Raw genomic sequence first — 25221 nt, 5'->3', positions numbered from 1 at the left:
GGAATAATATCCCCATTGCATAAAAATTTAATATCAGGCAGTCACTGCAGTAGATTAATAGATACAGCAAACACAACCTAACATTAAAGTCACTACTGAATGCAAAGATAATAAATAGATAAAATTCAAACACTGAAATGTAACATGCTGCACAAAACATACACGATTGAATTCATAATTTAAAAAATGATGCACTTTTAATAAGATTTATTAAGTACAACAAACTGAGCTGTATCTGATAGACATGTGATGAATGTTAGAATGTTAACTTTTAATTTTATGACAGAAAATAAACAGAAATATACAAAAAACTTTGAAAATTGAACTAACTGGTTGGTTGATCTATAAGGATAGTCAGAGGGTTACCACAGAGGTAGATAGTAGTTCAGCACTGCTCTCTGGTTATGGTAGGATGATTCAGTTGCCTGATAACAGCTGTGAAGAAACTGACCCTGAATCTGGTGTTGTATGTTTTCACACTTCTATACCATTTACCTGATGGGAGAGGGGAGAAGAGGCAGTGGCCACGGTGTCACACGTCCTTGGTTATGCTGCTAGCCTTGCCGAGGCAGCATGAGGTATAAATGGAGTCAATAGAAGGGAGATTGGTTTGTGCACTAGTCTTTGATATTTCCACCTAGGGAAAAGGTTCTGACATGCAAACCCTATGCATGCTTGTCATAATTTTATATATTTATATCAGGTCGCCCTTCAACCTCGTGTTCCGAAGAAAACAACCCAAGTCAGTCTAATCTCTCCTTATAGCTAATGCCTTTTAATCCAGGCATAATTCTGGTAAGCCTCTTCTATACCCTCTCCAAAGGCTTCACATCCTTCCTGTAATGAGGTGAGCAGAACTGCACATAGATTTGTAATAAACAATTCCAGGCATCAGGTGGCCAGAAAGCAAAACTGAATACATCTCAGATTAAAAGAACACCTTCATATTTACAACATAAAAAAGATCATCACTGTGGGCTTATTGACGCACTTCAGCCGAGTAGTGCTTTCTTCAGAAATGTTTTTTGATACTTTGATGTTTCTCTCATGCACTGACAGAGGAACCATGAGCAGATGCTCACTCTAACACAGTTTATATTACAGCATTATAAAGAAAGGGTCCACAATGTTCAGCTTTCAACCATCAGTGCTTGCCATACCCTACTGCTAGTTGAATGGTCAAAATGAATGTTAAATCAAGATTAATTAAATCTTACTTATATACAGCGCCCCTCCGTAATGTTTGGGACAAAGACCGATCATTTATTTATTTGCCTCTGTGCTCCACAATTTGATATTTGTGATAGAAAAAAAAAATCACATGTAGTTAAAGTGCACATTGTCAGATTTTAATAAAGTCCATTTTTATACATTTTAGTTTAACCATGTAGAAATTACAGCGGTGCTTATACATAGTGCCTCCATTTCAGGGCACCATAATGTTTGGGACACAGCAGTGTCATGTAAATGAAAGTAGTCATGTTTAGTATTTTATTGCATATCCTTTGCATGCAATGACTGCTTGAAGTCTGCGATTCATGGACATCACCAGTTGCTGGGTGTCTTCTGTGTTGATGCTCTGCCAGGCCTACATTGCAGCTATATTTAGCTTATGCTTGTTTTGGGGGCTGGTCCCCTTCAGTTTTCTCTTCAGCATATAAAAGGCATGCTCAATTGGGTTCAGATCGGGTGATTGAAGGCCACTCAAGAATTGACCATTTTTTAGCTTTGAAAAACTTTATTGCTTCACAACATAACAATTTCCTAATTTCCATCCGGCACTCAAATTCACCTGGACCATTTCCGACATCTCCCTACCGTTTCTAGATCTCACCATCTCCATCACAGGTAACAGACTATTGACCTTTCTGCTTGCCAGGGACCGATCCCTCCATAATTCTCTGGTCAATTCGGCCCTTCCCTCCCAAACCACCCCCTCCCCGGGTACTTTCCCTTGCAACTGCAGGAAATGCTGCACTTGTCGCTTAACCTCCCCCCTCGACTCCACCCAAGTAGTCTTTCCAGGTGAGGCAGAGGTTCACCTGCACCTCCTCCAACCTCATCTACTGCATCCGCTCTTCTCTACATTGGGTGTCAACTTCTCTACATCGTTGGCAATAGCTTCGCCCAACACCTCTGCTCAGTTCGCACTAACCAACCTGATCTCCAGGTGGCTCAGCACACTTCAACTCCCCCTCCCATTCCAAATCTGATCTTTCCGTCCTGGGCCTCCTCCATTGTCAGAGTGAGGCCCAGCGCAAATTGTAGGAACAGCACCTCATATTTCGCTTGGGCAGTTTACACCCCAGTGGTATGAACATTGACTTTTCCAATTTCAGATAGTCTTTGCTTTCGCCCACCTTCCCCTCCCCCTTCTCAGCTCTCCCGCAAGCCTACTGTCTCCGCCTCTTCCTTTCTTTTTCCCGCCCCCCCCCTCGATATCAGTCTGAAGAAGGGTTTCGACCCGAAACATCACCTATTCCTTCTTTCCATAGATGCTGCATCACCCGCTGAGTTTCTCCAGCATTCTTGTCTACCTTTTGTTGCATTAGCAGTATGTTTGGGATAATTGTCTTGCTGTAGAATGGACCTCTGGCCAATGAGTTTTGAGACATTTGTTTGAACTTGAGCAGATAGGATGTGTCTATACACTTCAGAATTCACTATGCTACTACCATCAGCAGTTGTATCATTAATGAAGATAAGTGAGCCAGTACCTTCAGCAGCCATACATGCCCAGGCCAAAATCCCCACCACTGTGTTTCACAGATGAGGTGGTATGCTTTGGATCCTGGGCAGTTCCTCCCTTCTCTCCTCCATACTTTGCTCTTGCCATGACTCTGATATAAGTTAATCTTCGTCTCATCTGTCCACAAGACCTTTTCCCAGAACTGTGGTTGTTCTTTTAAGTACTTCTTGGCAAACTGTAACCCGGTCATCCTATTTTTGCAGCTAACCAGTGGTTTGCATCTTGCAGTGTAGCCTCTGTATTTCTGTTCATGAAGTCTTCTGCGGACAGTGGTCATTGACAAATCCACACCTGACTCCTGAAGAGTGCTTCTGATCTGTCGGACAGGTGTTTGGGGTTTTTTCTTTATTATAGAGATAATTCTTGTCGTCAGCTGTGGAGGTCTTCCTTGGTCTGCCAGTCCCTTTGATGTTAGTAAGCTCACCAGTGCTCTCTTTCTTCTTAATGATGTTCCAAACAGTTGATTTTGGTAAGGTTTAGCTGATGTCTCCAACAGTAGTATTCTTGTTTCAAGTTCAAGTTCAAGTGAGTTTATTGTCATATGTCCCTGATAGGACAATGAAATTCTTGCTTTGCTTCAGAAGCCATTATTTGGCTGAGAAGCCATTATTCTCAGTCTCATAAAGGCTTCTTTGACTTTCATTGGCACAACGTTGGTCCTCATGTTAATAAACAGCAATAAAAGTTTCCAAATGTGATGGAAAGACTGGAGGAAAGATTAGGTGCTGAGAGCTCTCTTATACCTGCATTAAGGAGGCAATTAAACACACCTGAGCAATTACAAACCACAGTTCTGTGGTAAATGGGGTGAACAAAGTATAAACACAGCTGTCCTTTCTACATGGTGAAACCAAAATGTATTAAAAAAATCCTTTAATAAAATCTGACAATGTGCAATTTAACCACATGTGATTATTTTTATTACAAATCTCAAATTGTGGAGTACAAAGGCAAATACATAAATGATGGGTCTTTGTCCCAAACATTATGGAGGGCATTATATATACAGAAATATATATATACAGAAATATATACTTACAACAAATTCTTCAAAATGAATACAAATTAATGCAATGTTCAATAGGTACAGATCTCTGTCACACACACATTTTTGAACTAAAACACATATAATAAAAGTACTTAATTGCAGATTGATTTCAAAAACAAAATGAAATGAAAGATTTTTCTAAATAAGTGTTTGTGTGTTAAATATGCAGAATATGCCAGAATTCATTACATTATTGGGACCTATTTGACTAAACAAGTCATAGACTATCATTTGTGCCCATACGGTGTCTTACGGTGCGAGTCCACCCACGAGTGATCCCAAGTTTAAAACAAATCAAACTCGTTGAAAGATTTTAAACTTTTAAACTCGAAGCAGAATTTTGGAAACGTCATTCTGTCACCCATTCCTTCTCTCCAGAGCTGCTGCCTGTCCCGCTGAGTTAAAGAGTGCCCACGGTAGACTCACGCGTCACTACGGTAAACACAAGGGCTACTACGTTCTTACAACGATTTTAAAAGTTTGAAATGCTTACTTCAAGATTAAATGTGACTCGTGGAAATCTTTCATCATGTTGAAAGATTTTCACGAGTTAACAAGTATCCCAAGTACCTGCCGTTAGCGTTACGAGTTCCGACATTCCCGCTACGTTAATTCTACCTGATTACCACGAGTTTGAATTGTTTTAAACTCGGGATCACTCGTGGGTGGACTCGCACCGTGAGACAGGGGTTTAAATCAATACATATTGGTTGAATAATCATACCGCTTAAAGTTAAGTACATGGCTGGAATATTTTTCTCAAATGGTTGGCACTGCTATGTTATATAACACCAGAGTTGTTCTCATGCTATGGAATAGCAATGGTAAACTTTAGTAACATTTTATTTGATGCACGAATCCTTGGCAACTTGAAGGGAAAATTGATGATGCATCCACGACATAGAATGCAAGTGATGTTCAAAATTAGCTGTAGCCTCTTTAAATGTTAACATTTCAATTAGTTGTACATCAGATATCATCACCATAATCATAAAACAGAGTGCTCAAATAAAATAACCTGTGCTTGATTAGCAGGACATGTTATCTTCAATGTAGTTGCCTGATGCACTTGTGGTCTTGACACACGTTCTGGAAGTATAGCCTGCACCGGGTCTGTCACGTGATACCGTGCAAATGGATATACACTGTAGTACTCGAGAACATTGTTCCCTTCAGCCTCTAATTCCTTAAGCTTCTGACGCAAAAGATGCACTTTGTATGTCAAAAGTAAAACTGCTGTACATGCCAAGATAAAGAAGACCAACAGTATATCAAAGGTTTGGTTCAACTTGGTTAAATTCTGTTTACAGATTGCTAATGGTTTAATTGAAATAGCTGCCATATCTGAATCTGTCAACGTGGTGAAACTTATGGGTGTGTATTCAATTGGCAGCTGCACTGGAAGTGTACTTAGGAACTGCTCTTTGTCTTTTGCTGCCAGGGCTGCATCTCCAAAGCTTTCCTCAGTTACAGAACTGTGCTCCAGATTAAAATGTAGATTTGGGGAATCTGTTTTCACTGAAGTCAACGCTACACGAGTGGCTGGGGATCTTATTTCAACATTTAACCCCAAAGGTGCCAAGGTGACATTACATCCACTGATTTTGCTTATCCTGGTGTAATACAAGGACTTACCACGTAACTGGGATGGACTCTGACAACGAATGTTTACCCTAAATGAAGATGACAACAGCCAATTGCGCATATTGAGCATGTTACAGTTGCATTCCCAAGGATTGCCATCTACCATTAAATGAACTAGGGAGCTCAGTGACATCAGGACCTCAGGAAACAAATTTGTAAGATTGTTATTGGCCAAATGGAGGGTTTTTAAAGTTCTTGACATTCCTTCAAAAGCATCTGACTCAATGAAGGATATGTTGTTATCGTCTAGCTGTAAATACCGTAATTTTAGCACTTTAAATACATTGGAATTGATATGAGTTATACTATTGTTACTTAGAACTAAATGCCTCAAGCTGTTCAGTGCAGTAAAACCATCTTTTGGGATAGCTTTTATTTTGGCATTATTGAGGTTAAGATATTTGAGATTTTCCAGTCCACTGAAAGACAAAGGATGAAGCAGCTCAATTGGGTTATTGGATAAGATAAGCCTCTTAAGGACCTTAAGTTGAACAAATGCATTTGATGGGATCCATGCCAAGCGGTTACTCTGTAGATCGAGAAACTCCAGTCTTGAGAGATGTCTAAACGAAGAAGTAGATATCCATGAAATTCTATTGTTAGCAAGATGAAGCGTGCGTAGACTTATCAAGCCCGTGAACATCCCATGACTGAGCGACCTAAGAGAGTTTCCTTCCAGTTGCAAATATTGAAGGGCAGTCAAATCAGAAAACAATCCTACTGGAATAGAAATAATCTGATTGCATTGTAGATGCAAATAACGAAGTTTTGAAAGGCCTTCAAATATTCCCTGATTTAAGTGTTTTATCTGGTTATTATTCAATCGTAGGTAATACAAGTCGACGAGGCTTACAAAAGCTTGTGGATGTACAGAGATCAGATCATTATTATCAAGAAAAAGTGCTGACATTCTGTTAAATCCTTCGAAATCTATAGAAATGATACTGGAAATATTATTTCCGCTCAGGTAAATCGAAGAAGCGGACTTTGCCAAGTTCGAAGGAATGGAAGTTAAACCTAAATTGCAGCACTCCATCAAGGTCCTTGTACAATGCTGACAAACAGAAGGGCAGCTTAGTGAAAGGTGGTGGGGCATCAGAAGAAGAAAGCCAACCATCAGCTTTACAATTGTTGAGTAGCACTTCTCGGTAATGTACAATCCACACATTTTCTTGTATTCTTGTTCCCTTTATAGATTATTGTTTCATCAATCTAAAAAGACAGGATATATTAATAGAAGAACCTGACTCTATTTTCTTTACTCCAATACAAAGCCACAATATTATTTTATGCATGATTTAAAAAAAAAGATGACTTCTTAAATCCTGATATTAAATTCTTATCTTTCTTTGGAGATCCAAGAGGCATAGAAAAATTCAGAACTGAAAATGTTGATAGTATTTTTTTTAAAGGGCAAGAGTTTGAGAGTTGGTGTGGGGAGGCACCTCTGCTGTCCTTGCAGCTGAAAGTTATCATGCAGATAGAGCGAGCAATGTGAAAGGCAAATGATATGATGGAGGATTTGAGTACAATATCATTGGAGGATTTGAGTACAACATTGAGACATCTTACTCCAATTATCCAGGACCCCAGGAAGACTGCAAATGGAATATTGAGTGCTGATCTGATATCTCTACCCAAAGGAAGATTCGTGAGACAATTAGACTATGACCAGACTGATTCTCAGGATGATGTATTTTTGAAAAAAGTGGCCAGATTTAACTTATACTCTCTTGAGCTGAGAAGAATCAGAGAATTATGCTATTAAACTGCAGATAATTCTTACGAGACTTGACAGGGTAGATGGGAAGAAGTGGGGAGGGAAGTGGAAGGTCCTTCGCTGCATGGAACTCGGGATCAGAATCTCAAATGTGTCCAATATTTTCAGCAGAGATGAAAGAAATGTAGAAAAAATGTGGAATCCTCTACCTGAGAGAACCAATGGAGGCACTGTCATAGAGGTTATTCAAGGCGGAGATTGATAGATGCTTAGATATCAAGTGAATTAAAGGGCATGGAACTGTGCAGGAAAGTGTCTGCCTCCAAGGTGATACATCAGCCGTGATGTTATTGAATGCAGAGCAAGAATGATAATCCAAATGCCTGCCCCTCATGTTCTTATCAATTTCTATCCAGGCTCAAAGACAAGCAAAATGCTGCTCATTTGTAATTTAGAAGGATAAGAGGGAATCTTATAGAAACATATAAAATTATTAAGGTATTGGACACGCTAGATGCAGGAAACAAGTTCCCAATGTTGTGGGAGTCCAGAACCAGGGGCCACAGTTTAAGAATAAGAACACTTCATAACAATAATTCACTTTTTGTGAATTTGTGGAGTTGTGAATTTGTGGAATTCTCTGCCTCAGAAGGCAGTGGAGGTCAATTCTCTGGATGCTTTCAAGAGAGATAGATAGAGCTCTTATGGCTAGTGGAATCAAGGGGTATGGGGAGAAGGCAGGAACGGAGTACTGATTGTGGATGATCAGCCATGATCACATTGAATGGCGGTGCTGGCTTGAAGGGCCGAATGCCCTACACCTGCACCTTTTGTCTATGTATCTATGTATTTGGGCTTTGGCCAGGGCAGTATGGTCATACTGTTAATAGAGCTGTAGCCTCACACTGTGTGCCAGTGTTGAATCCTCTCACTGTGACTGCATGGATTCTCTCTCATTGCTCCAGTGCCCTTTCACATCTCAAGGATGTGCAGCAATTAATCTTTACATTAATGCAAGGCTTTTTTTTAAAAGTAAAAGTGACCCATCCACAGACAACAGAAGAAAATAAGGATATTATTAAATCGAGAGGACTCATACAAGATTGGCAGACAAAATTCAATCGTGAAGATTGGGATCTCACGAAAGAATGACAACGAAATACAGAGCAAAAAAAGAGGATGAGAGTGAATTTGCACAGAGCAGATAAGCATTGAATAAAGCCACCCATCAATAGGTAAATGAAGTCCACTGCAGGTCCATCACAGTTAGAAACAGAAGAATTCTTACTGGAGATCAGGGATGTGCCAAAGCAATTAAACAAATACATTGGTCCAACATCAAAGAAGACGACTAAAGTAACCTTTCAGAAATGGTGGCGATTCTAAAATCTGAAGGCGAGGGTCAAAAGAAAATCAATATTAGATGAAAATAATGCAGCAAAAATTAATAGTTCTGAAAGCTGAGAATTCCCCAGAGCCTGATCCATTGCATCCCAGACTATCCAAGAGGGTAATTGAGGTGCACTGGTGAACGAGTTATCGATTTTCTAGATTGTATATACTATAGAGTCATTTCAGAGTTATGGATGGCAAATGAAACACCACTATTTAAAAAGGTGAGGAATCAGCAAACTACAGGCTGGTTAGCCTAACACATGCAGTGGGAAAATGTTATGATGGATGAAAGAAAAAAAAAAAATATATATATTTTGAAGGTTCCTAGTGTCATTGAACTAAGTGGGACATTAGTTGAGGATAAAATATGATTTGAAGTTAACTTAGATTGCGCTAGTGGGGAAAAACATAACAGATACAATGTGGATAAATGTGAAATTATTTGTGAAAAAAAACAAAATCGACACATAACTAAATGGTGTTAGAGGTGGAAGTGTTGATCTACAAAGAATCTTAGGTGTGTTTCTTCACCATCGCTTAAAGCAAACATTTCCTCAGATTTGGAAGAAGGTGAGGGGATCTAATGTGGCAGGAATATGTTTCATGAGCTATGTTTTGGGATCAGTCTCAGGACACAGAGTAAGACAGTTACAACTAAGGTGAGGAGAACCTTCTTCACTCATTGGGTGGTTCGTCTGTGGAATTTGCAACCACAGCTTTAGTCATAATTGCACTGAATGGCGGAGCAGGCTTGAAGGGCCACATGACCTACTCCTGACCCAATACTTCTACCATATCACAGGAGTAACTTTTAACAATTTGAAGGAAAAAAATGCCAATTTCCCAGGATCCTCAGTAGTTACTTCGAGATCGGGAACAATTTTCCTGCATCGAACCTGCCCAATCCTCACCCAACCTATCCAAATCACCCTGCAGCCTCATAGCATCCTCATTGCAGCTCACACTGCCACCCAGCTTTTTGTCATCCGCAAACTTGGAGATGTCACAGAATCATTCATCTAAATCGTCAAGCTGGAATGGGTACAGAGAAGATTTATGAGGATGTTGCCTGGACAAGAGGGTCTGAGCTATAGGCAGAGCATGAGTGTGCTGGGACTCTATTCCTTGAAGCGCAGGAGGATGAGTGCTAATCTTATACAGGTGTATAAAATCATGAGAGGAATAGATAGGGTAGTTGCACAGTGTTTCTTGCCCACAGTAGGACCAGAGGCCATAGGTATAAGGTGAAGGAGAAAATATTTAAGAGGAATCTGAGGGGTAACATTTTTCACAAAAAAGGGTGTTGAATGTATGGAACTACCAGAGGAGGTAGTTGAGACATGGACTATCCCAAAAGTTAAGAAACAGTTAGACAGGTACATGGATAGGACAGGTTTGGAGGGATATAGACCAAATGCTGGCAGGTGGGACTAGTGTATCTAGGTCATGTTGGCTGGTGTGGACAAGTAGGGTCGAAGGGTCTGTTTCCACACTGTATCACTCTATGACTCTATAAAGCTCCAGTCGTTAAAATTCTCACTTCACGGCAATAATCTCCTCTCCCTTCAAATCTCCTATCTGAAGGAGCTCTACAAAATAATTCAGCAAAAGAATGTCTTTAGCTGGCCCCTATTTTAACATAATAAACACAGCAAGAAACTTCCCTACTGCAAGAATTCTTGGCAATAAAATGCTGTGTGATATCCTGAGTTTTAGAAAATACTAATGTCTTTCTTTGATTTTAAATTATCCATTCTGTCACACTGCACGTTTGATCCCTCTTATCTGCAATTTATCTATTTACTGATACATATCTAATTCTTCCCTTGAAGTGACCCTGGTCAATTTTCCTTTTGCTAAACTTAATTTGCTGAGGCTTGTTATGCTATACGTAGTAACCTGACTACACATAGACCGGAGAATTAAAACCTGGAATTCGTCTCAGTTTGAATGGCACTATCACTAATGTTAAACTATTTTAATATTGTATAAATATTGATTTCTCTAACTTCAAGTTACCCCATGCATTCCCTATCTCTCCATCCCTCCCCCACCTAAGTCACACCAACTTTTCGTTCTCACCTACCAAACAGCTAACACTGGCCCGTTTCCTTTATCATTGTTAATTTTATACATATCTTTCATTCATTTGTTCTATATCTCTCTACATCATCGTCTATATCTCTCATTTCCCTTTTCCGTGACTTTCAGACTGAAGAAGGGTCTCGACCAGAAACGTCACCCATTCCTTCTCTCCGGAGATTCTGCCTGTCCCGCTGAGTTACTCCAGCATTTTGTGTCTATCTAATGTTAAACTACAAATTTGTAGGAAGGAACTGCTTAAACTACTAATGTGCCTGTTAAGCTGCAGCAAGTAAGAATTTAATTTGTCCAGTTCATATCTGGTACATATAACAAATTAACACCTTGAACTGCAGTGGAACTTTAAGTGTTTTCTTTACTTTGAGGTATTTATTGTTGAGCAAAACAGAAACTATTTACCAATTAAACTATGGATCTATACACAATTTCTGTCCTTCCCATCTCTGAGATCTCAATTTCCTTTGATCCCCACCTCCCCTCCTCTTTCTCCTCCTCATCCCCACCACCCTACCCTTTCATCTGTATCCAGCTAACCCATGCCAGACAATGCCTAACCCTACCTCTCAGCCTCCCCCCCCCCCCCCCCCCCCCCCCCCCCCCCCCCCCCCCCCCCCACCCCCCCCACTCCATCAATCTGAAGAACTGTCCCAACCCAAAACGTTATCTGCCCATTTCCCTCTACAAATGCTGCCTGGCCTGTTGAGTTCCTCTGGCCCTGTTTTTTTGCTCAAGATTCTAGAATCTACAGTCTCTTGTGACTCAAATCTATATACGAACTAATATCAATTTCCAATTTTCAGTACTAATGAGTTAGACAATCTCACAAGTATCTTCAATTTTAGAAGCAGTGTAAATGGAAATCAGAATATACTCAAAAACAATAATCTCATCTGGAATGATCCACTTTCAACCACAGTTGAAAATATAGCAACATTTTCTTTCATAGTTACATACCATTCTGGAAAACTGCCTTCAAAAAATAATCTCCCACTTTCTTATCGTTATTTCCCTCATTCCTTAACACATTGTGTCATTGTAGAAGAACAGTTTCACAGGCACTCTTTCGTATCAGCATCACAATAAGTACTATTTGTTGGTAAGTACTGGCAATGACTACGTGCATAGAATGTTTAATGCCCTTAAAGTTGTGCACCTGGCCTGCACTAAATGTTGCTAGAATGACCCAATCATGGTTAATTTTTCTGGCTGCAAACCTTTTCTCAAGAATACTCTACTTCATTAGTTTCTACAACTCCATTTTACCCTCAAGATTCAATCTTCTCAAACCATAGGTCTTTTCATTAACCTGCTATAGAGTCATAGTCATACAGAATTGGAACAAGCTCTTTACCCAATTTGTCCATGCCAAATTGTCTAAGATGTCCCTTCTACACTAGTTCCACCTCCTCAGGCAGCTCATTCCACATCTGTTGTGTGATGCAACAGCATATAATGCACACACCAATTTATATTTACCTGGCATCTTAATAAATAGAATAAAGCTTTCCTCAACTCTACACAGGACAGGAGTAAATATAATGTGGCACCGAGTAACACATAATGTGGCAGAGGAAAAAAGGCTTAGTTGAAAAGATATGGAATATCTTCAAAGCAGAATGAAAACTAAATAGGCGTAGAGATTTAGGGAGAAAGAGCTCCAACTAGAAAAAGAATGATTGCCTGTAGTAATTATCAATGTACTATTGAGCATGCACATTGCACACAGGATGAAAACTAGAAACTGCACATCGCCCTTATTCAGCTCACACTATTAAATCATGTATCTTAACAAACAAAGAGCAGTACTGGAAACTTTAAATATATATCTTACGTATCTCACCTGAATGAATCAAATGCTGCTGCTTTAGAATATAGTTTGATTGCCATCACAAGATGCAAGATTAAAACCAAGCACAAAGTGGAGTGGAGAATGGAGAATTACAACTTCAGGAACTGATCACATCCTTTTGGTATTGTTTCTGAAACCAGACAGGAATTGACTATGCCCTGTATTCCCGGATTGTGATTGGACATCATGCATATTTCCATGGAAACAGGAAATGGTGTAACGGGATAAAATCTGATTGTTCATTATAGATTACTTCTGTCAATGCTATTTCAACTGCATCTGGTGTTTTGAAAGTCAAAACTGTGGAAGACTTGAAATGAACAGCAACATGAAAATAATTGTCTCTGGCAAAATAAACATCAAAAGATATTGAACCAAGGACTGGTTCAATCCTAACGATTCTCAGATTCAGAAACATTGATGTTTTAGGGCATGTTGTAATAGTATTTTCAGCAAATGTACTTGAAAGGTAATGGATGACTTGCTTAAAGTAGTATTTCCTCTGCTCAATTCTGGATTCATTAAAATATTTTTTCAGGGATAGGCTGCACCACAAGACATTTATCCCTGCACATGTAAAATTTGTCACCAAATAACTCCAATGCCTCAGGTTTAAAAAAAGTTTGGAAATATCTGCTCACTGCTCAAATACTTTCATCTGTTAAGGAACATTTTCACTCAATTGTTTGCAAAAAAGGAATTTCACAGTGCCTAGGTACATGTGACAATAAAGTACCATTGAACATGGGCCCTGGTGTGCTGAAAGGAGCGTGGAAAAAAAACAACACAGGACTTTGCACTTGATGAGCAAGCTCATTTAAAACAATGAACTCCAGCATAAATTTCAATTTGTTCAAATTAGAGAAATATCAGAATTCATTTCAGATCAATTCATATTTAGTATAGCTGTCAGTATTTAGAAATGTATTATCTGCCACAGGGTAAGTTTCCTGGCAAACTCAAAATATAGCAAAATGCAGTATAGTAAAACTTCATTAATCCAGCTTTCTTGAGATTTTGGTGGTGTTGAACTTGGAAATTTTCTTGACTTTGAGATATGATTCCTGTTATACTCCAACACACTTGAACCCATATTGTTTAGATGTTACTTGGTAAATTAATACATCTTCCAATTAATCAACTATGTTTAAAAAGGAGAGCAACAAACAAGACTCAAATACGTTCTCAGGGCAGGAGAAACAGAACATGGTAAGTTTCAAGGGAGTGCTGGAACTGGTGTACCCGTGAGTGAAATGAAGCATAAAAACAGGGGCCCCTGTTAATGAAAATGAACATAGGGATTGGAGTTGTGGCAAAGAACAGGGCCCTGTTGTGTTGAAGAGAGTGTGGGAAAATTGGACCTTGGCGAGTGAAAGAGAACACAGGAACCAGATGCCAAACCAATGGGATTTTTGAATAGGCAGATTGTGGAGTTTTAATGTCATGTGTTGGTAATAATTAGAAACATAAAAACATAGAGATTAGGTGCAGGAGTAGGCCATTCGGCCCTTCGAGCCTGCACCGCCATTCAATATGATCATGGCTGATCATCCAACTCAGTATCCCGTACCTGCCTTCTCTCCATACCCCCTGATCCCCTTAGCCACAAGGGCCACATCTAACTCCCTCTTAAATATAGCCAATGAACTGGCCTCAACTACCCTCTGTGGCAGAGAGTTCCAGAGATTCACCACTCTCTGTGTGAAAAAAGTTCTTCTCATCTCGGTTTTAAAGGATTTCCCCCTTATCCTTAAGCCGTGACCCCTTGTCCTGGACTTCCCTAACATCGGGAACAATCTTCCTGCATCTAGCCTGTCCAACCCCTTAAGAATTTTGTAATTATCGTACTTGTATTTGTCGTCTTTCACTTAGTCTCACCAAGATGCAACTTTCTAATTGCACTTAATTGCATTTTAGTTTCTTCAGATATGGTTATTACCTGGTTAAATCTGCTCATTCAAAGCTTCAGAAATTTTTGAAAAAAAGCTAAATTGGAAAGTTATTTAACTTGAAGTCAATCTGCATAGTGAGTTCACCAAAATTAATGTGGATGCGAGCGATCAGGGTCTGAAGGTTGATTGTCAAAAAGCATGACATACTTGATATGCAGAAGTGTTTATGTCTCCAGTATCGCAGAGAAGTGGTTATGTTTCCAGTACCCATGATTCAAGATTACTGCTGAGCCTCAGCCTCAGGTAAATAGTTATACAGTAAAATATACATGAAACTTGAGTCTGAAATGTAGTAACCGAACAAATTTAGAAAAGGTAAGGAATGAAGAAATCAGTTACCGTTCTAATAAAGCAGGAAAGAATGGAAGATATCATTGCATGTTAGCTAAAATACTGGACTTCTCTCATGTCTGTGTGGTGTCAGCTTGCTCAAAAAGCTGACTGAGGTGACAAAAAAAGAAAGCAGCAACAAGACAAACAAATACGGCAAATTCAAGCAAAATCAGCAAATCTGATTCCTGGACCAAGGGATGTAATGCCGCCGCGGCTGGTCAGACCGCATTTGGAGTATTGTGAGCAGTTTTGGGCCCCATATTTGAAGACGGATGTGCTGGGGAGGGTCCAGAGGAGGTTGATTCCAGGAATGATTGGGTTAACATATGATGAGCGTTTGACGGCACTGGGCCTGTATTCGCTGGAGATTAGACGAATGAGAGGGGACCTCATTGAAACTTATCGAATAGTGATAGGACTGGGTAGAGTGGATGTGGAGAGGATGTTTCCACTAGTGGAAGAGTCTAAGACCAGAGGTTATGGCCTCAGAATTAAAGGACATTCCATTAGGAAGGAGATGAGGAGAAATCTCTTCACCCAGATGTTGGTGAATCTGTGGAATTCATTGCCACAGAAGGCTGTCAATGAATATTTTTGCTGACTGAATGGAGGAGTAGATTTGATGGGCCAAATGGCCTAATTCTGATCCTATCACTTTTGAACATGAGCACTCTCCTCTGCCATTGGATCCTGGGCCTTCTGACCCATAGACCACAATCAGTAAGGAGAGGTGACAAAGCATCCTCCATAATAATTCTCAAAACCACAGTGCCCCACAAGGATGTGTTCCCAGCCTCCTACAATGCTCCCTCATAATGGCATGGCCAAATTCTACTTGAATTCCATCTAAAGGTTTGCTGACAACAGCATTGAGGCTGAGTATGGGAAAGAGATAGATAGTTTAGCAACATGGTAACATGAAGCCCTGTCAAGACAACAGCTTCTCCCTTAATGTCAGCAAGATGAAGGAGCTAGTTATTAATGAGGAAGCATGGTGGAGTATACATACCCCAATCAAAAGTGACTTAGTGCAAATGATCAAGAGCTTCAAGTTATCAGGTGTAAATATTACCAACAATTTGGCCCACCCCAACCATATTGAAACTACAGCCCAAAAAGCACACCAACGCCTCAACTTTTGCAGGAGACTAAGGAAGTTTGGCATGTCTCCAACAGCTCTTACCAATTTTAGCGGATACTCTCGGGTTCCATGGTTTGGAAACAGCTCTGCGCAAGGTCACTAGAATTTGCAGGGAGTTTTAAATGGAGCCCAGTCCATCATGCGGGACAGTCTCCCGACCATCAACTCCCTCGACATTTTACCCTACCTCAGGAACACATCTAATATAATCAAGGACTTTTGCACCCACTGATCATTCCCTCTTCTCCCCTCTCCTCTTGAGAAGAAGATACGAAAGCTTGAAACCATGGACCACCAGATTCAGTAACAGCATCTTCTCCAATGTTATCAGACTATTAAATGGTCCTTCCAGAAACCATGGACCACCAGATTCAGTAACAGCATCTTCTCCAATGTTATCAGACTATTAAATGGTCCTTCCATAGCTGGGGGGGGGGGGGGGGGGGAAGTCCCGATCTTCCAACCTACCTCATTATGGATGTTGAACATTTTCTCTGTCACTGCAATGCTGTAAACCATATTCTGCCCTCTAGTGTTTTGCTCTTTGCACTACTTATTGTACTTGTATATGGCTTGATTGTACTTAGGTAGAGTATGATTTGATTCAACAATATAGCATGTAAACAAAAGCTTTTAACTCTATCTTGGTACGTTTGATAATAGTAAACCAATATAATACTGATACCAAATCATTATCAATTAGAAGTTTTAACAAACAATTAAGGAATAGATGGGCAGTAATTTTGTAGCATTCCCATATTAGATAGATTAGCCCCTCAATCACTGCACCTGGAATCACAAATGGTATATTGCACAATTTTCTAATATTATCCTGAGTTGCACCATAAAAACAGATGATTTTGTTACTTAACATCTAATATGGTATTCACAGGACCATAATGCATCAAACGGAGCTTCTGGGTGCCATTTCAAAATAAGTTACAAACTGTGATAAAAGTAGAGGCAACGATAGTGGAGATGAGTAGATAATCCCTATAAAGCTTGGTGATGGGGACTGACATAGGTACATCATTTATATGCCATTAACTTGCAAAAGATGCACGATAATCCGAGATCAATGGAGAAAACAAATTCAAGAATTTGTAGTTCAATGAGCAACATAAAAGTCATTTGGTACATTAAAAAAATTATTATTTGTTTCCAAAATTTTCCGTAAAGCATACTTGAAAAGTAATTGCAACCTCAGTATAAGACGACTCTTGTTTCATTTTGGGGACAAGATAAAATCGGGCCATGCGGGGCTGGGGAACGATAAGGTTGGAGGCTTTAGAGGGCAGAGAGCCGGAAGTAATGAAATCAGAAATGGTGTGTGATATTAAGGTCTGGTCTCCGTCTGTGGGATCATGCTGCTCAACTGCCGACCTTGAGCTGTACGTAGGGCTTGATATTTTTTCATCTATATTTTCAGTTTAGTTCAGGGCTTTTTGATATCGATTAGTGTTTGAAACGCATCAATAATTAATTTTACTCATTAAAAACATTAGCCAAAAGATGGGTCCAGTTTTTCTCCATATGTCATAATCAGTTGAATACATTGACAACTTTGCCGAGTAATGTTGCAGTGGAGACTAAATGTATCTGTACACAATTTCCATGTTGGTCAAAAAACAGTGTTCTTCTCAATGCCATTGTTGAACTTGTTCATAATTCCATGTAAACATTTGGATCACCATAATAGTCAGGCCTGTTATCAAGGTAATGATTATTTTCAATTGCTCACCATGCTTGTAATAAATCACAAATCACTTTCAAAACTTACGCCTAATATTTTCTGTAAAACTGGTGTTCTTCCTTTAGGACATCTATTGCTAAGCAGCTCAACAAGGGGTTCATCAACATTGTGCCTAACTGCACTACTAATCAAACAAATTCAGGATCAGTGTCATTTTGTTCCTCATCCTTTTAATTTATTTTAGTTACAGTTTTTGTTGACAGCATCTGAAGGGTGCCAGAAAACAAAGCTGTAATTGCTAATCTTCTACATGGTGTATTTCATCAATGCTCCGAAATCTGATGGACAGTTTTATTAGTAACCACTGAAATGACAGTTCTGCCGCTATTCAGACATTCCTAGAATCATTTCTTTGGTGGAAGCCTTTTACATTTCCGTACACCTTCTTTATTTCTTGCCCTACTTGCACTTTCACCTTTACAGTTTTTTTTAACTACTGTCAGGCCATTAGCTAGCACGTCCCATGGACAAAGGGATTCAATTATCTATATGTACGTTTTTAACCCAAATGAATATTTTTGAAAGCAAAAAGTTGCCATTGAATTTAAGCTACGTGGATTTTTTCTGTTTTTAATGGTTAAAAATTGAAAATGCATTTAAAATTAATATATATAAGTTGATAATACAAATTCTGCTTTTCTTGATTTAAAAGGTAGTTAAAGAGTATTTGCAAACAAATTGAGACAGCTGTGAAAGGTAACCAAGTCACTGGCAATGTTTTCACCTCAACGGAAATCTTTCATCAACTTTATTGTGTTATTGTTATTTACTTAACAAGCACTATTTCTCCACATAAGAAGGAAGGATGCCTTTATGTCCACTTAATAATGGACTATTTCATTATTTCAGAACAACAGAAGAATATAGCTTCCCTCAGCACATCATTGTTCCTTACAAAAAGATAAAGGACTTCACATATAGACTGGTCACTGCAAACAAAGACTAAGCAATTATCATTCATTTTCATTCTCCCAAACCACCTGTGGCTTTTACATAACCTCCAGGTTACATTAAACAACCCATTATGAATATTCACTAGGACTCCGTTACAAGCTCATGTAATTCATATACTGCCAGAAGCATGTTCGACAAGTAGGTAACAGGGAAACTTAATTATATCTATCTCCATGTGGCTAAGGAAAATTAAAAAAACCTCCACAGCATCAAAGTGTTCAGCAAAGCTTGCAAATGTAACAAAAATACTGTAATTATGGCAAATTAGAATTTAAAAAAATACAAAAGCATCCTGTTGTGAACAGCGGCAATTATCTGCTCTTTTGAACTTCTAATTAGCATTTATAGCAGGGAAGATGGAGTGTATTCTAGCATGTTCAAGTTTTACTTTAATGGTTACGTTGCACACATTTAAAGTATTATATTTAAAAGTATATAAAATGCTTAATACAAGAAAGATGGTACAACTTGCCAAAAAAACACAAACAGTGAGTGAAGTGATTTTATAAACATTATGAAAGAAGCCCATATAGAATTTTTGACTCAATCATGCAGAAGCCAATTAATGATTCAGTCAGGTGAAAAATGTTCACGAACTACTTCAAGTGATGCATGATTAAGTGATATCAAAGACTCAAAGTGCAGTACTGGAGGACTGACTGACTAACAGTCATTTGATGGGATAAAAAATGCTTTGGAATCAAAACTGCATTCACAGTCAATGTCTGGCCTATAATTTATTGTAGAAATGCATCAAAACATTGTACCACCAATATAATCAGAATATTCAGGTGCCCTGGAAGATCTTTAAGAATCACAAAGGATAAGTGCTGCTGGGGTAATAATCATAATGCTGGGGATGGATCAGAACCTAACAAGGAAACATAAGAAATTAAAGGAATAGGCCGTTCTGCTCCTTGTGCCTGTTCTTCCTGTCAACAGAATTACAGATAATCATTTAGCTGTCAACAGAATCACAGATAATCATTTCTTAAACATCATTTAGCTCAGTGCTACTTTCCTGCAATAACCCACATTTCTTGAGTTCCATAACATCCTAAAAACTACTGATCCCCTTTTGAGTCCACTCAGTGATTGTGCCTCCACAGCCCTTATCGATGGATAATGCTGAAGTTTCACAGTAATCTTGATGAAGAAATTTCTCCTATATTTTTGGAATGGCTGCCCCCTTATTTTGAGACTAGAAGATTATAATGCTGCACCTCCTCTCTGAAGTCAGTATTCATTCCATAAGCAAACAACTTTAGGCCTGACAGCGTAATCTCTCCTTCTATGACAAGCCCAGTGAACCTTTGACACAGTCCCTCTGTAGGAAGTATTGTCTTCCTTGGATAGGGAAACCAGATTAAGCTCTAATTAAGATCACTTCTTTTTTTCACCAAGCAGTTTAAAGCAGAGTTCATTGGAGAAATTTAAAATATACTCTGGCACAATTAGTGCCATATCCAGTTCTTGCCACTAATGCAGAGAAAAAACGGTCACGCACTAGGAATTGTGGACAAGAAACCTGCAATTCTAAAGGGTCTCGACCCAAAACGTCACCCAGTCCATCTCTCCAGAAGTGCTGCTTGTCTCGCTGAGTTACTCCAGCATGATGTGTCTATCTTCGGTTTAAACTAGCATCTGCAGTTCTTTTATACACTCAACGTTCAGTTTTCAGGTTTCAAATCTGACAAACTCTGGAACATCCGAGTTTGAGGGGAGACCTGATAGAAGGATATAGAATTATGAGAGGCACAGATAGTTTGGACAGTCAGAACAAAGGAGATGTGTGGGACAGGTTTTTTTTGCACAGAGCGTGGTGGGCTCCTGTACTGCCTTGCCAGGGGTGCTGGTGGAGGCAGATGCAATAGTGACATTTGAAGGCTTTTAGATAAGTGCTTGACTTTTACTTTACTTAAAAGGTACAGTGCAGAAATAGTTCCTTCGACCCACCGAGTTTGTGCCGACCAACGTCCACCTCATACACGAACACCATCCTACACATTAGGGACAATTTACAATTTAACCGAAGCCAATTAGCTGACAGACCTGTACGTCTTTAGAGCGTGGGAGGAAACCGGTGCATCTGGAGGAAACCCAGGCAGTGACAGGGAGAACGTACAAACTCCGTATAGACAATTACCCCAAATCAGGATCGAACCCGGGTCTTTGGCACTGTAAGGCAGCAACTCTACTGCTGCGTCACTCTGCCACCCTGAGTATATATGCATGCGCAGGGAATGGAGGTATATGGATCACATGCATGCAATTTATCATGATGCCTAGTTAAACTATTCTCACTTGAAGATCTCAATAGAGGAGTCTGAAGAAGGGTCCCAACGCAAAACGTCACCTATCAATTTTCTCCAGAAATGCTGCCTGAGCCAGATTTACTCCGGCAGCTTGTGTCAATCTTTGATATGAACCAGCATCTGCAGTTCCTTCTACCCAATTACAATATGCCAAGCAGTTAAGACTTTCAGTCAGTGTTGACAGAGCTCCCAGCTTCTGTAGGCACCCATGCAGATCACTGCATCCTCGAAAGACGTAAGACGTATCGTCCAGAAACAGGTCATTCAGCCCATTCGTGGAAGTGTTATATTCTATTTGTATGCCTGCATTTCCACATCAGTACAGTCCACTCTTAGCTTCTCCATCATATATTTGTCGTAGAACCTTTAAGTGCATTGATAGATACTATTCACTTCATCACTACCTGTGATGGAGATCCCCAGTATCAATGCCCTTTGGAGAAATACATTTTGTACATTTACATTATATTGGCTTCAAGTTTTGCCCTTCCCTACAGTGGAAATATTTCCCCTGCAACCATTCTATCAAAACATTGTATAATTAAAAAAATCTCTAGATAAAAATGACTCAGTTTGCTCATAATTTCCTGATATATTCACCCTTACATCCATGGAATAATCTTTGTAAATCTTCTATGCAATCTCTAGTGCCTACTTATATGCCTTTAATATAAGTACTAGGACTGTACTCAGTATATGAGCCGATCAACATTTTGCACAATTTCCATACTTTTCAATTCTATCCATTTTGAAATAAACTCTGGTTTGATATTTATATCATATTTATTTAAACAATTTATTTTTTTAGCATATTTCAGATGTTATAAGCCAACAAACACCACCTTTTGTAGCTCAGAACAGTGCTAAATATGAGAATAACAACGTTTAAATATTTAAGAATAAGGGGTAGGCCATTTAGAACGGAGATGAGGAAAAACATTTTCGCCCAGTGAGTTGCAAATCTGTGGAATTCTCTGCCTCAGAAGGCAGTGGAGGCCAATTCTCTGATGCTTTCAAGAGAGAATTAAATAGAGCTCTTAAAGATAGCAGAGTCAGGGGATATGGTGAGAAGGCAGGAACGGGGTAAAGAATGTGGATGATCACCATGATTACAATGAATGGCGGTGCTGGCTCGATGGGACGAATGGCCTACTCCTGTACCTATTGTCTATAAATTTCCTAGTGCATAATAGCTGCCAGCCAGAAAAAAAATGAGCCAATGTTACTGATTGATGACATTGCTGCCTCCATTGGTACAATATGATGAGCTGGGCATATCCCACAGCTCTGCTATTAGCAGCACATAACACAGCCAAAAAGGCAAATCAGCTTCCAACCTGACCTGTATACCCTTTGTCTTATCCATTTCTTTATCTATCTATCTATCTATCTATCTATCTATCTATCCTCTATCTTCTCTATCTCTCTCTCTCTCTCTCATTACTAAAACTCTCATCTTGACCCGGTCTGCGCTGTTTTTAAATTTGCACAAAATAGGTACCCTATATCGCTAAGATGTTTTCACCACCTTACTCATCGTTCTCCTCTGCTCCAAGGCACCAAGTTTTGTTCCAATCGGTGGAAGATTGCAAAAGTTATGAAGGTTTAGAAAATCGTGAGATCAGCAGATTGGTCTTCTTGCCTGTCAGTCACCATGAAGGTAACACTCCTTCCGGCATCCGCTGGAGAATAAAGGCCTGGAGGCGGGGCTGAGGCTGTGAGCAAGTCCTGAAGCCGTCCATCCAGAAGCCGCCCGTCCAGAAGCCGCCAAGAATAAAGCTGAAGCAGTGGAGTGTGAGCTGTGTTCCGCGGGCGGGGGTGGACTGTGTTCCGCGGGCGGGAAGCGAGCTGTGTTCCACGGGCGGGGTCTGTGAACACGACAGGCGCTGGGGACGGGAGCAGCTGAGTGAGTCGGGAGCCGGGTCCTGGAGCCAGGAGTGCAGTCCTCGTGGGCGTTGGGGGACCAGTCCTCCCCTGTGACCCGACGGGTCCCACTTAGTCTAGTACATAACTAAAACTCTGATCTTGCTATCTTCCGGTTTGGCGGTCATTCTATTTGCACAAAAACGGAGCGTGTTCTCCTATGCTGTGATTTCACCAAGTTTCGTTCCGATCGGTGGAAGCTAGTAAGAGTTATCGAGGATTAAAATTCTTAAAAACCGCGCATGCGTAGATCGATTGCCTTTCCTGCCATTCAGCGTTGCGCGGATTGGTCCCTTCGAATGTCACTCGGGACGGTCCACCCCTTCCTGCGCCATTGCGTCTTTACTGCTGCTACGGGCAGCCGGCGGAGGACTCCAACCCGACACAATTTTCCAAGGGAGGAACAGGAAACGGCCCGATCCGGCCCAACCAAACCCAGCCCGACCCAACCCAGCCCAGCCCAGCTAGCGCAGTCGGAGATGTCGCCAAACAGAAAGCGGAGACTCTGATCCTGGCGGAGGAGAACGACCAGTGAAGCGACCAGCGACCAGTGCCAGCTGCCCATCGCACCGCCAACCCCTTCCCCTCTGGTCCCCCTCGCTGACTGCTGCCCCCCCTCCCCCGTGATACCGCACTCCATCTTTTCCCCCGAGCTCTCTCCCCCCCTGCCCCCACAACCCTCCCCCGCCCACACCCCTCCCCCTTCAACCCCCTCCCACACACCCCCTCCCTTCCACACACCCTCACAACCCTCCCCCTTCCCACACACCCCTTCCCACCCCCACACCACTTACCCCCACAACCCTCTGCCCACATGCCCCCCCCACAACCCCCACCCCCACACAGCCCTCTCTCCGACAACCCCCTCCTCCCCTCCACAACCCCCCCATCCACACATACCCGCCACCCACCCACACACAGCCCTCCCCTCCACATCCCTCACCCCTCCCCAAACCACATCCTCCCACTCCCACATCCTCCCTCCCCCGCACACCCTGCCCACACACCCCTATCCCCTCCACATCCCTCCTCCTCTCCCTCTCGCAAACCCCTTTCACCCACATACACACTTCCCCTCCCATCCCACACCCTCCTTCCACCCCACCCCCCCCCCACCCCCCCACCCCATGGTGACAGGGTCCCACTTAGTCTAGTCGTTACTAAAACCCAAAATACCATTTTTCATTTCCAGTCTTGACAAAGGGTCTCTAAGCAAAGAAATGTAACTTTTTTTCTCTATCCACAAATGTTTATCGGTCCTGCTGCATTATTTTCAACGTTTTTAATTTTATTTCAGATTTCTAGCATCTGCAGTTTGGTATTTTCATTTTCTGAAGGAAGATTATTTTTGGATGAGTAATTTTGGCACACCTTAAACCTCTGTGGTTTAGATGAATGTTCAACTCCTTATGCCCCGCAGTTTAGATCCTCAAATTCAGTGTTCACAGAAAGAAAACAAAGTGTTCATAGAATGTTGTTTGTTAAATTGTCAGAGGGGTCAAGCGGTTATTGTACACTTAACATTTTTCATGAGGAACGATGTATTTGTCCATACTCCCTGCTGTTAAGACGCAGCGCCTAGCAAAGTGTGCACAGGCCCTCTTCTTATACATCACCTGCCTGCTGTTGAAATCAATGACAGTGACAGAATCCAGTGACAGCACAGAGTATAAGTATTTGACCTCCAACTCAGTGTTGTAACTTTCACCATGCATGCATTGAGAGCCAAGTTGTGATAGATAGGAAACGGTGATAACCAGCAGAAACAAGAAACTACAAATGCTGAAAAAGGCGTTTCATTTTGGGAAGTCTAACCAGGGCAGGACATACACAGTGAATGGCAGGGCTCTGGGGAGTGCAACAGAGCAGAGGGACCTAGGAGTGCAGGTATATAGTTCCTTGACAGTGACCTCACAGGTTGACAGGGTGGTCAAGAACTTTCGGCACATTGGCCTTCATTGTTTCTTCTTCTTCTTGTTTCTTGGTCCTCCAAAATATTCCAAATGGAAATTAAACTGGAGGTGGTCAGAGCATTGAGTATAGAATTTGGGAGCTTAGGTTACAGTTGGACAAAGCATTGGTGAGGTCGCATTTGGAGCATTGCGTTCAGTTTTGGTCACCCTGTTATAGGAAAGGTGGTGTTTGGGCTGGAAAGGGTGCAGAGAAGATTTACGAGGATGTTGCCAGGGCTTGAGCTATATGGAGACCTTGAGCAGGCTTTATTCCCTGGCATGCAAGTGGATTATGTGATCTTATAGTGCATAAGATCATGATTGGACTACAGGGTAAATGCACAGTCTTTTATCCAAGGAACTGCAGATGCTAGTTGCAGTAAAATGTAG

The 25221-nt window shown here is 40.8% G+C and overlaps 2 protein-coding genes across 3 annotated transcripts in view; both read right to left on the bottom strand.

Annotated features, from left to right (window-relative positions):
- Window positions 1-25221, bottom strand: part of ipo11 (importin 11) — a 333610-nt gene that overhangs the window by 90929 nt on the left and 217460 nt on the right. The gene's annotated exons all lie outside the window — the stretch shown is intronic.
- Window positions 4398-6641, bottom strand: LOC129696830 (leucine-rich repeat-containing protein 70-like). Its single transcript, XM_055634918.1, has one exon. It carries the CDS (start codon window positions 6607-6609, stop codon window positions 4786-4788), a length of 1824 nt encoding a protein of 607 aa, XP_055490893.1. The 5' UTR covers window positions 6610-6641; the 3' UTR covers window positions 4398-4785.

The sequence above is a fragment of the Leucoraja erinacea genome, chromosome 1, assembly GCF_028641065.1.
Source record: "Leucoraja erinacea ecotype New England chromosome 1, Leri_hhj_1, whole genome shotgun sequence".
Lineage (NCBI taxonomy): Eukaryota > Metazoa > Chordata > Chondrichthyes > Rajiformes > Rajidae > Leucoraja > Leucoraja erinaceus.
The sequence above is the reverse complement of the archived record's forward strand: the minus strand, read 5'-3'. Positions and strand labels throughout refer to the sequence as shown.

Excerpts from the sequence above, each read along its gene's own strand:
- LOC129696830 (XM_055634918.1), bottom strand. The coding sequence starts at position 6,609 with ATGTGTGGATTGTACATTACCGAGAAGTGCTACTCAACAATTGTAAAG.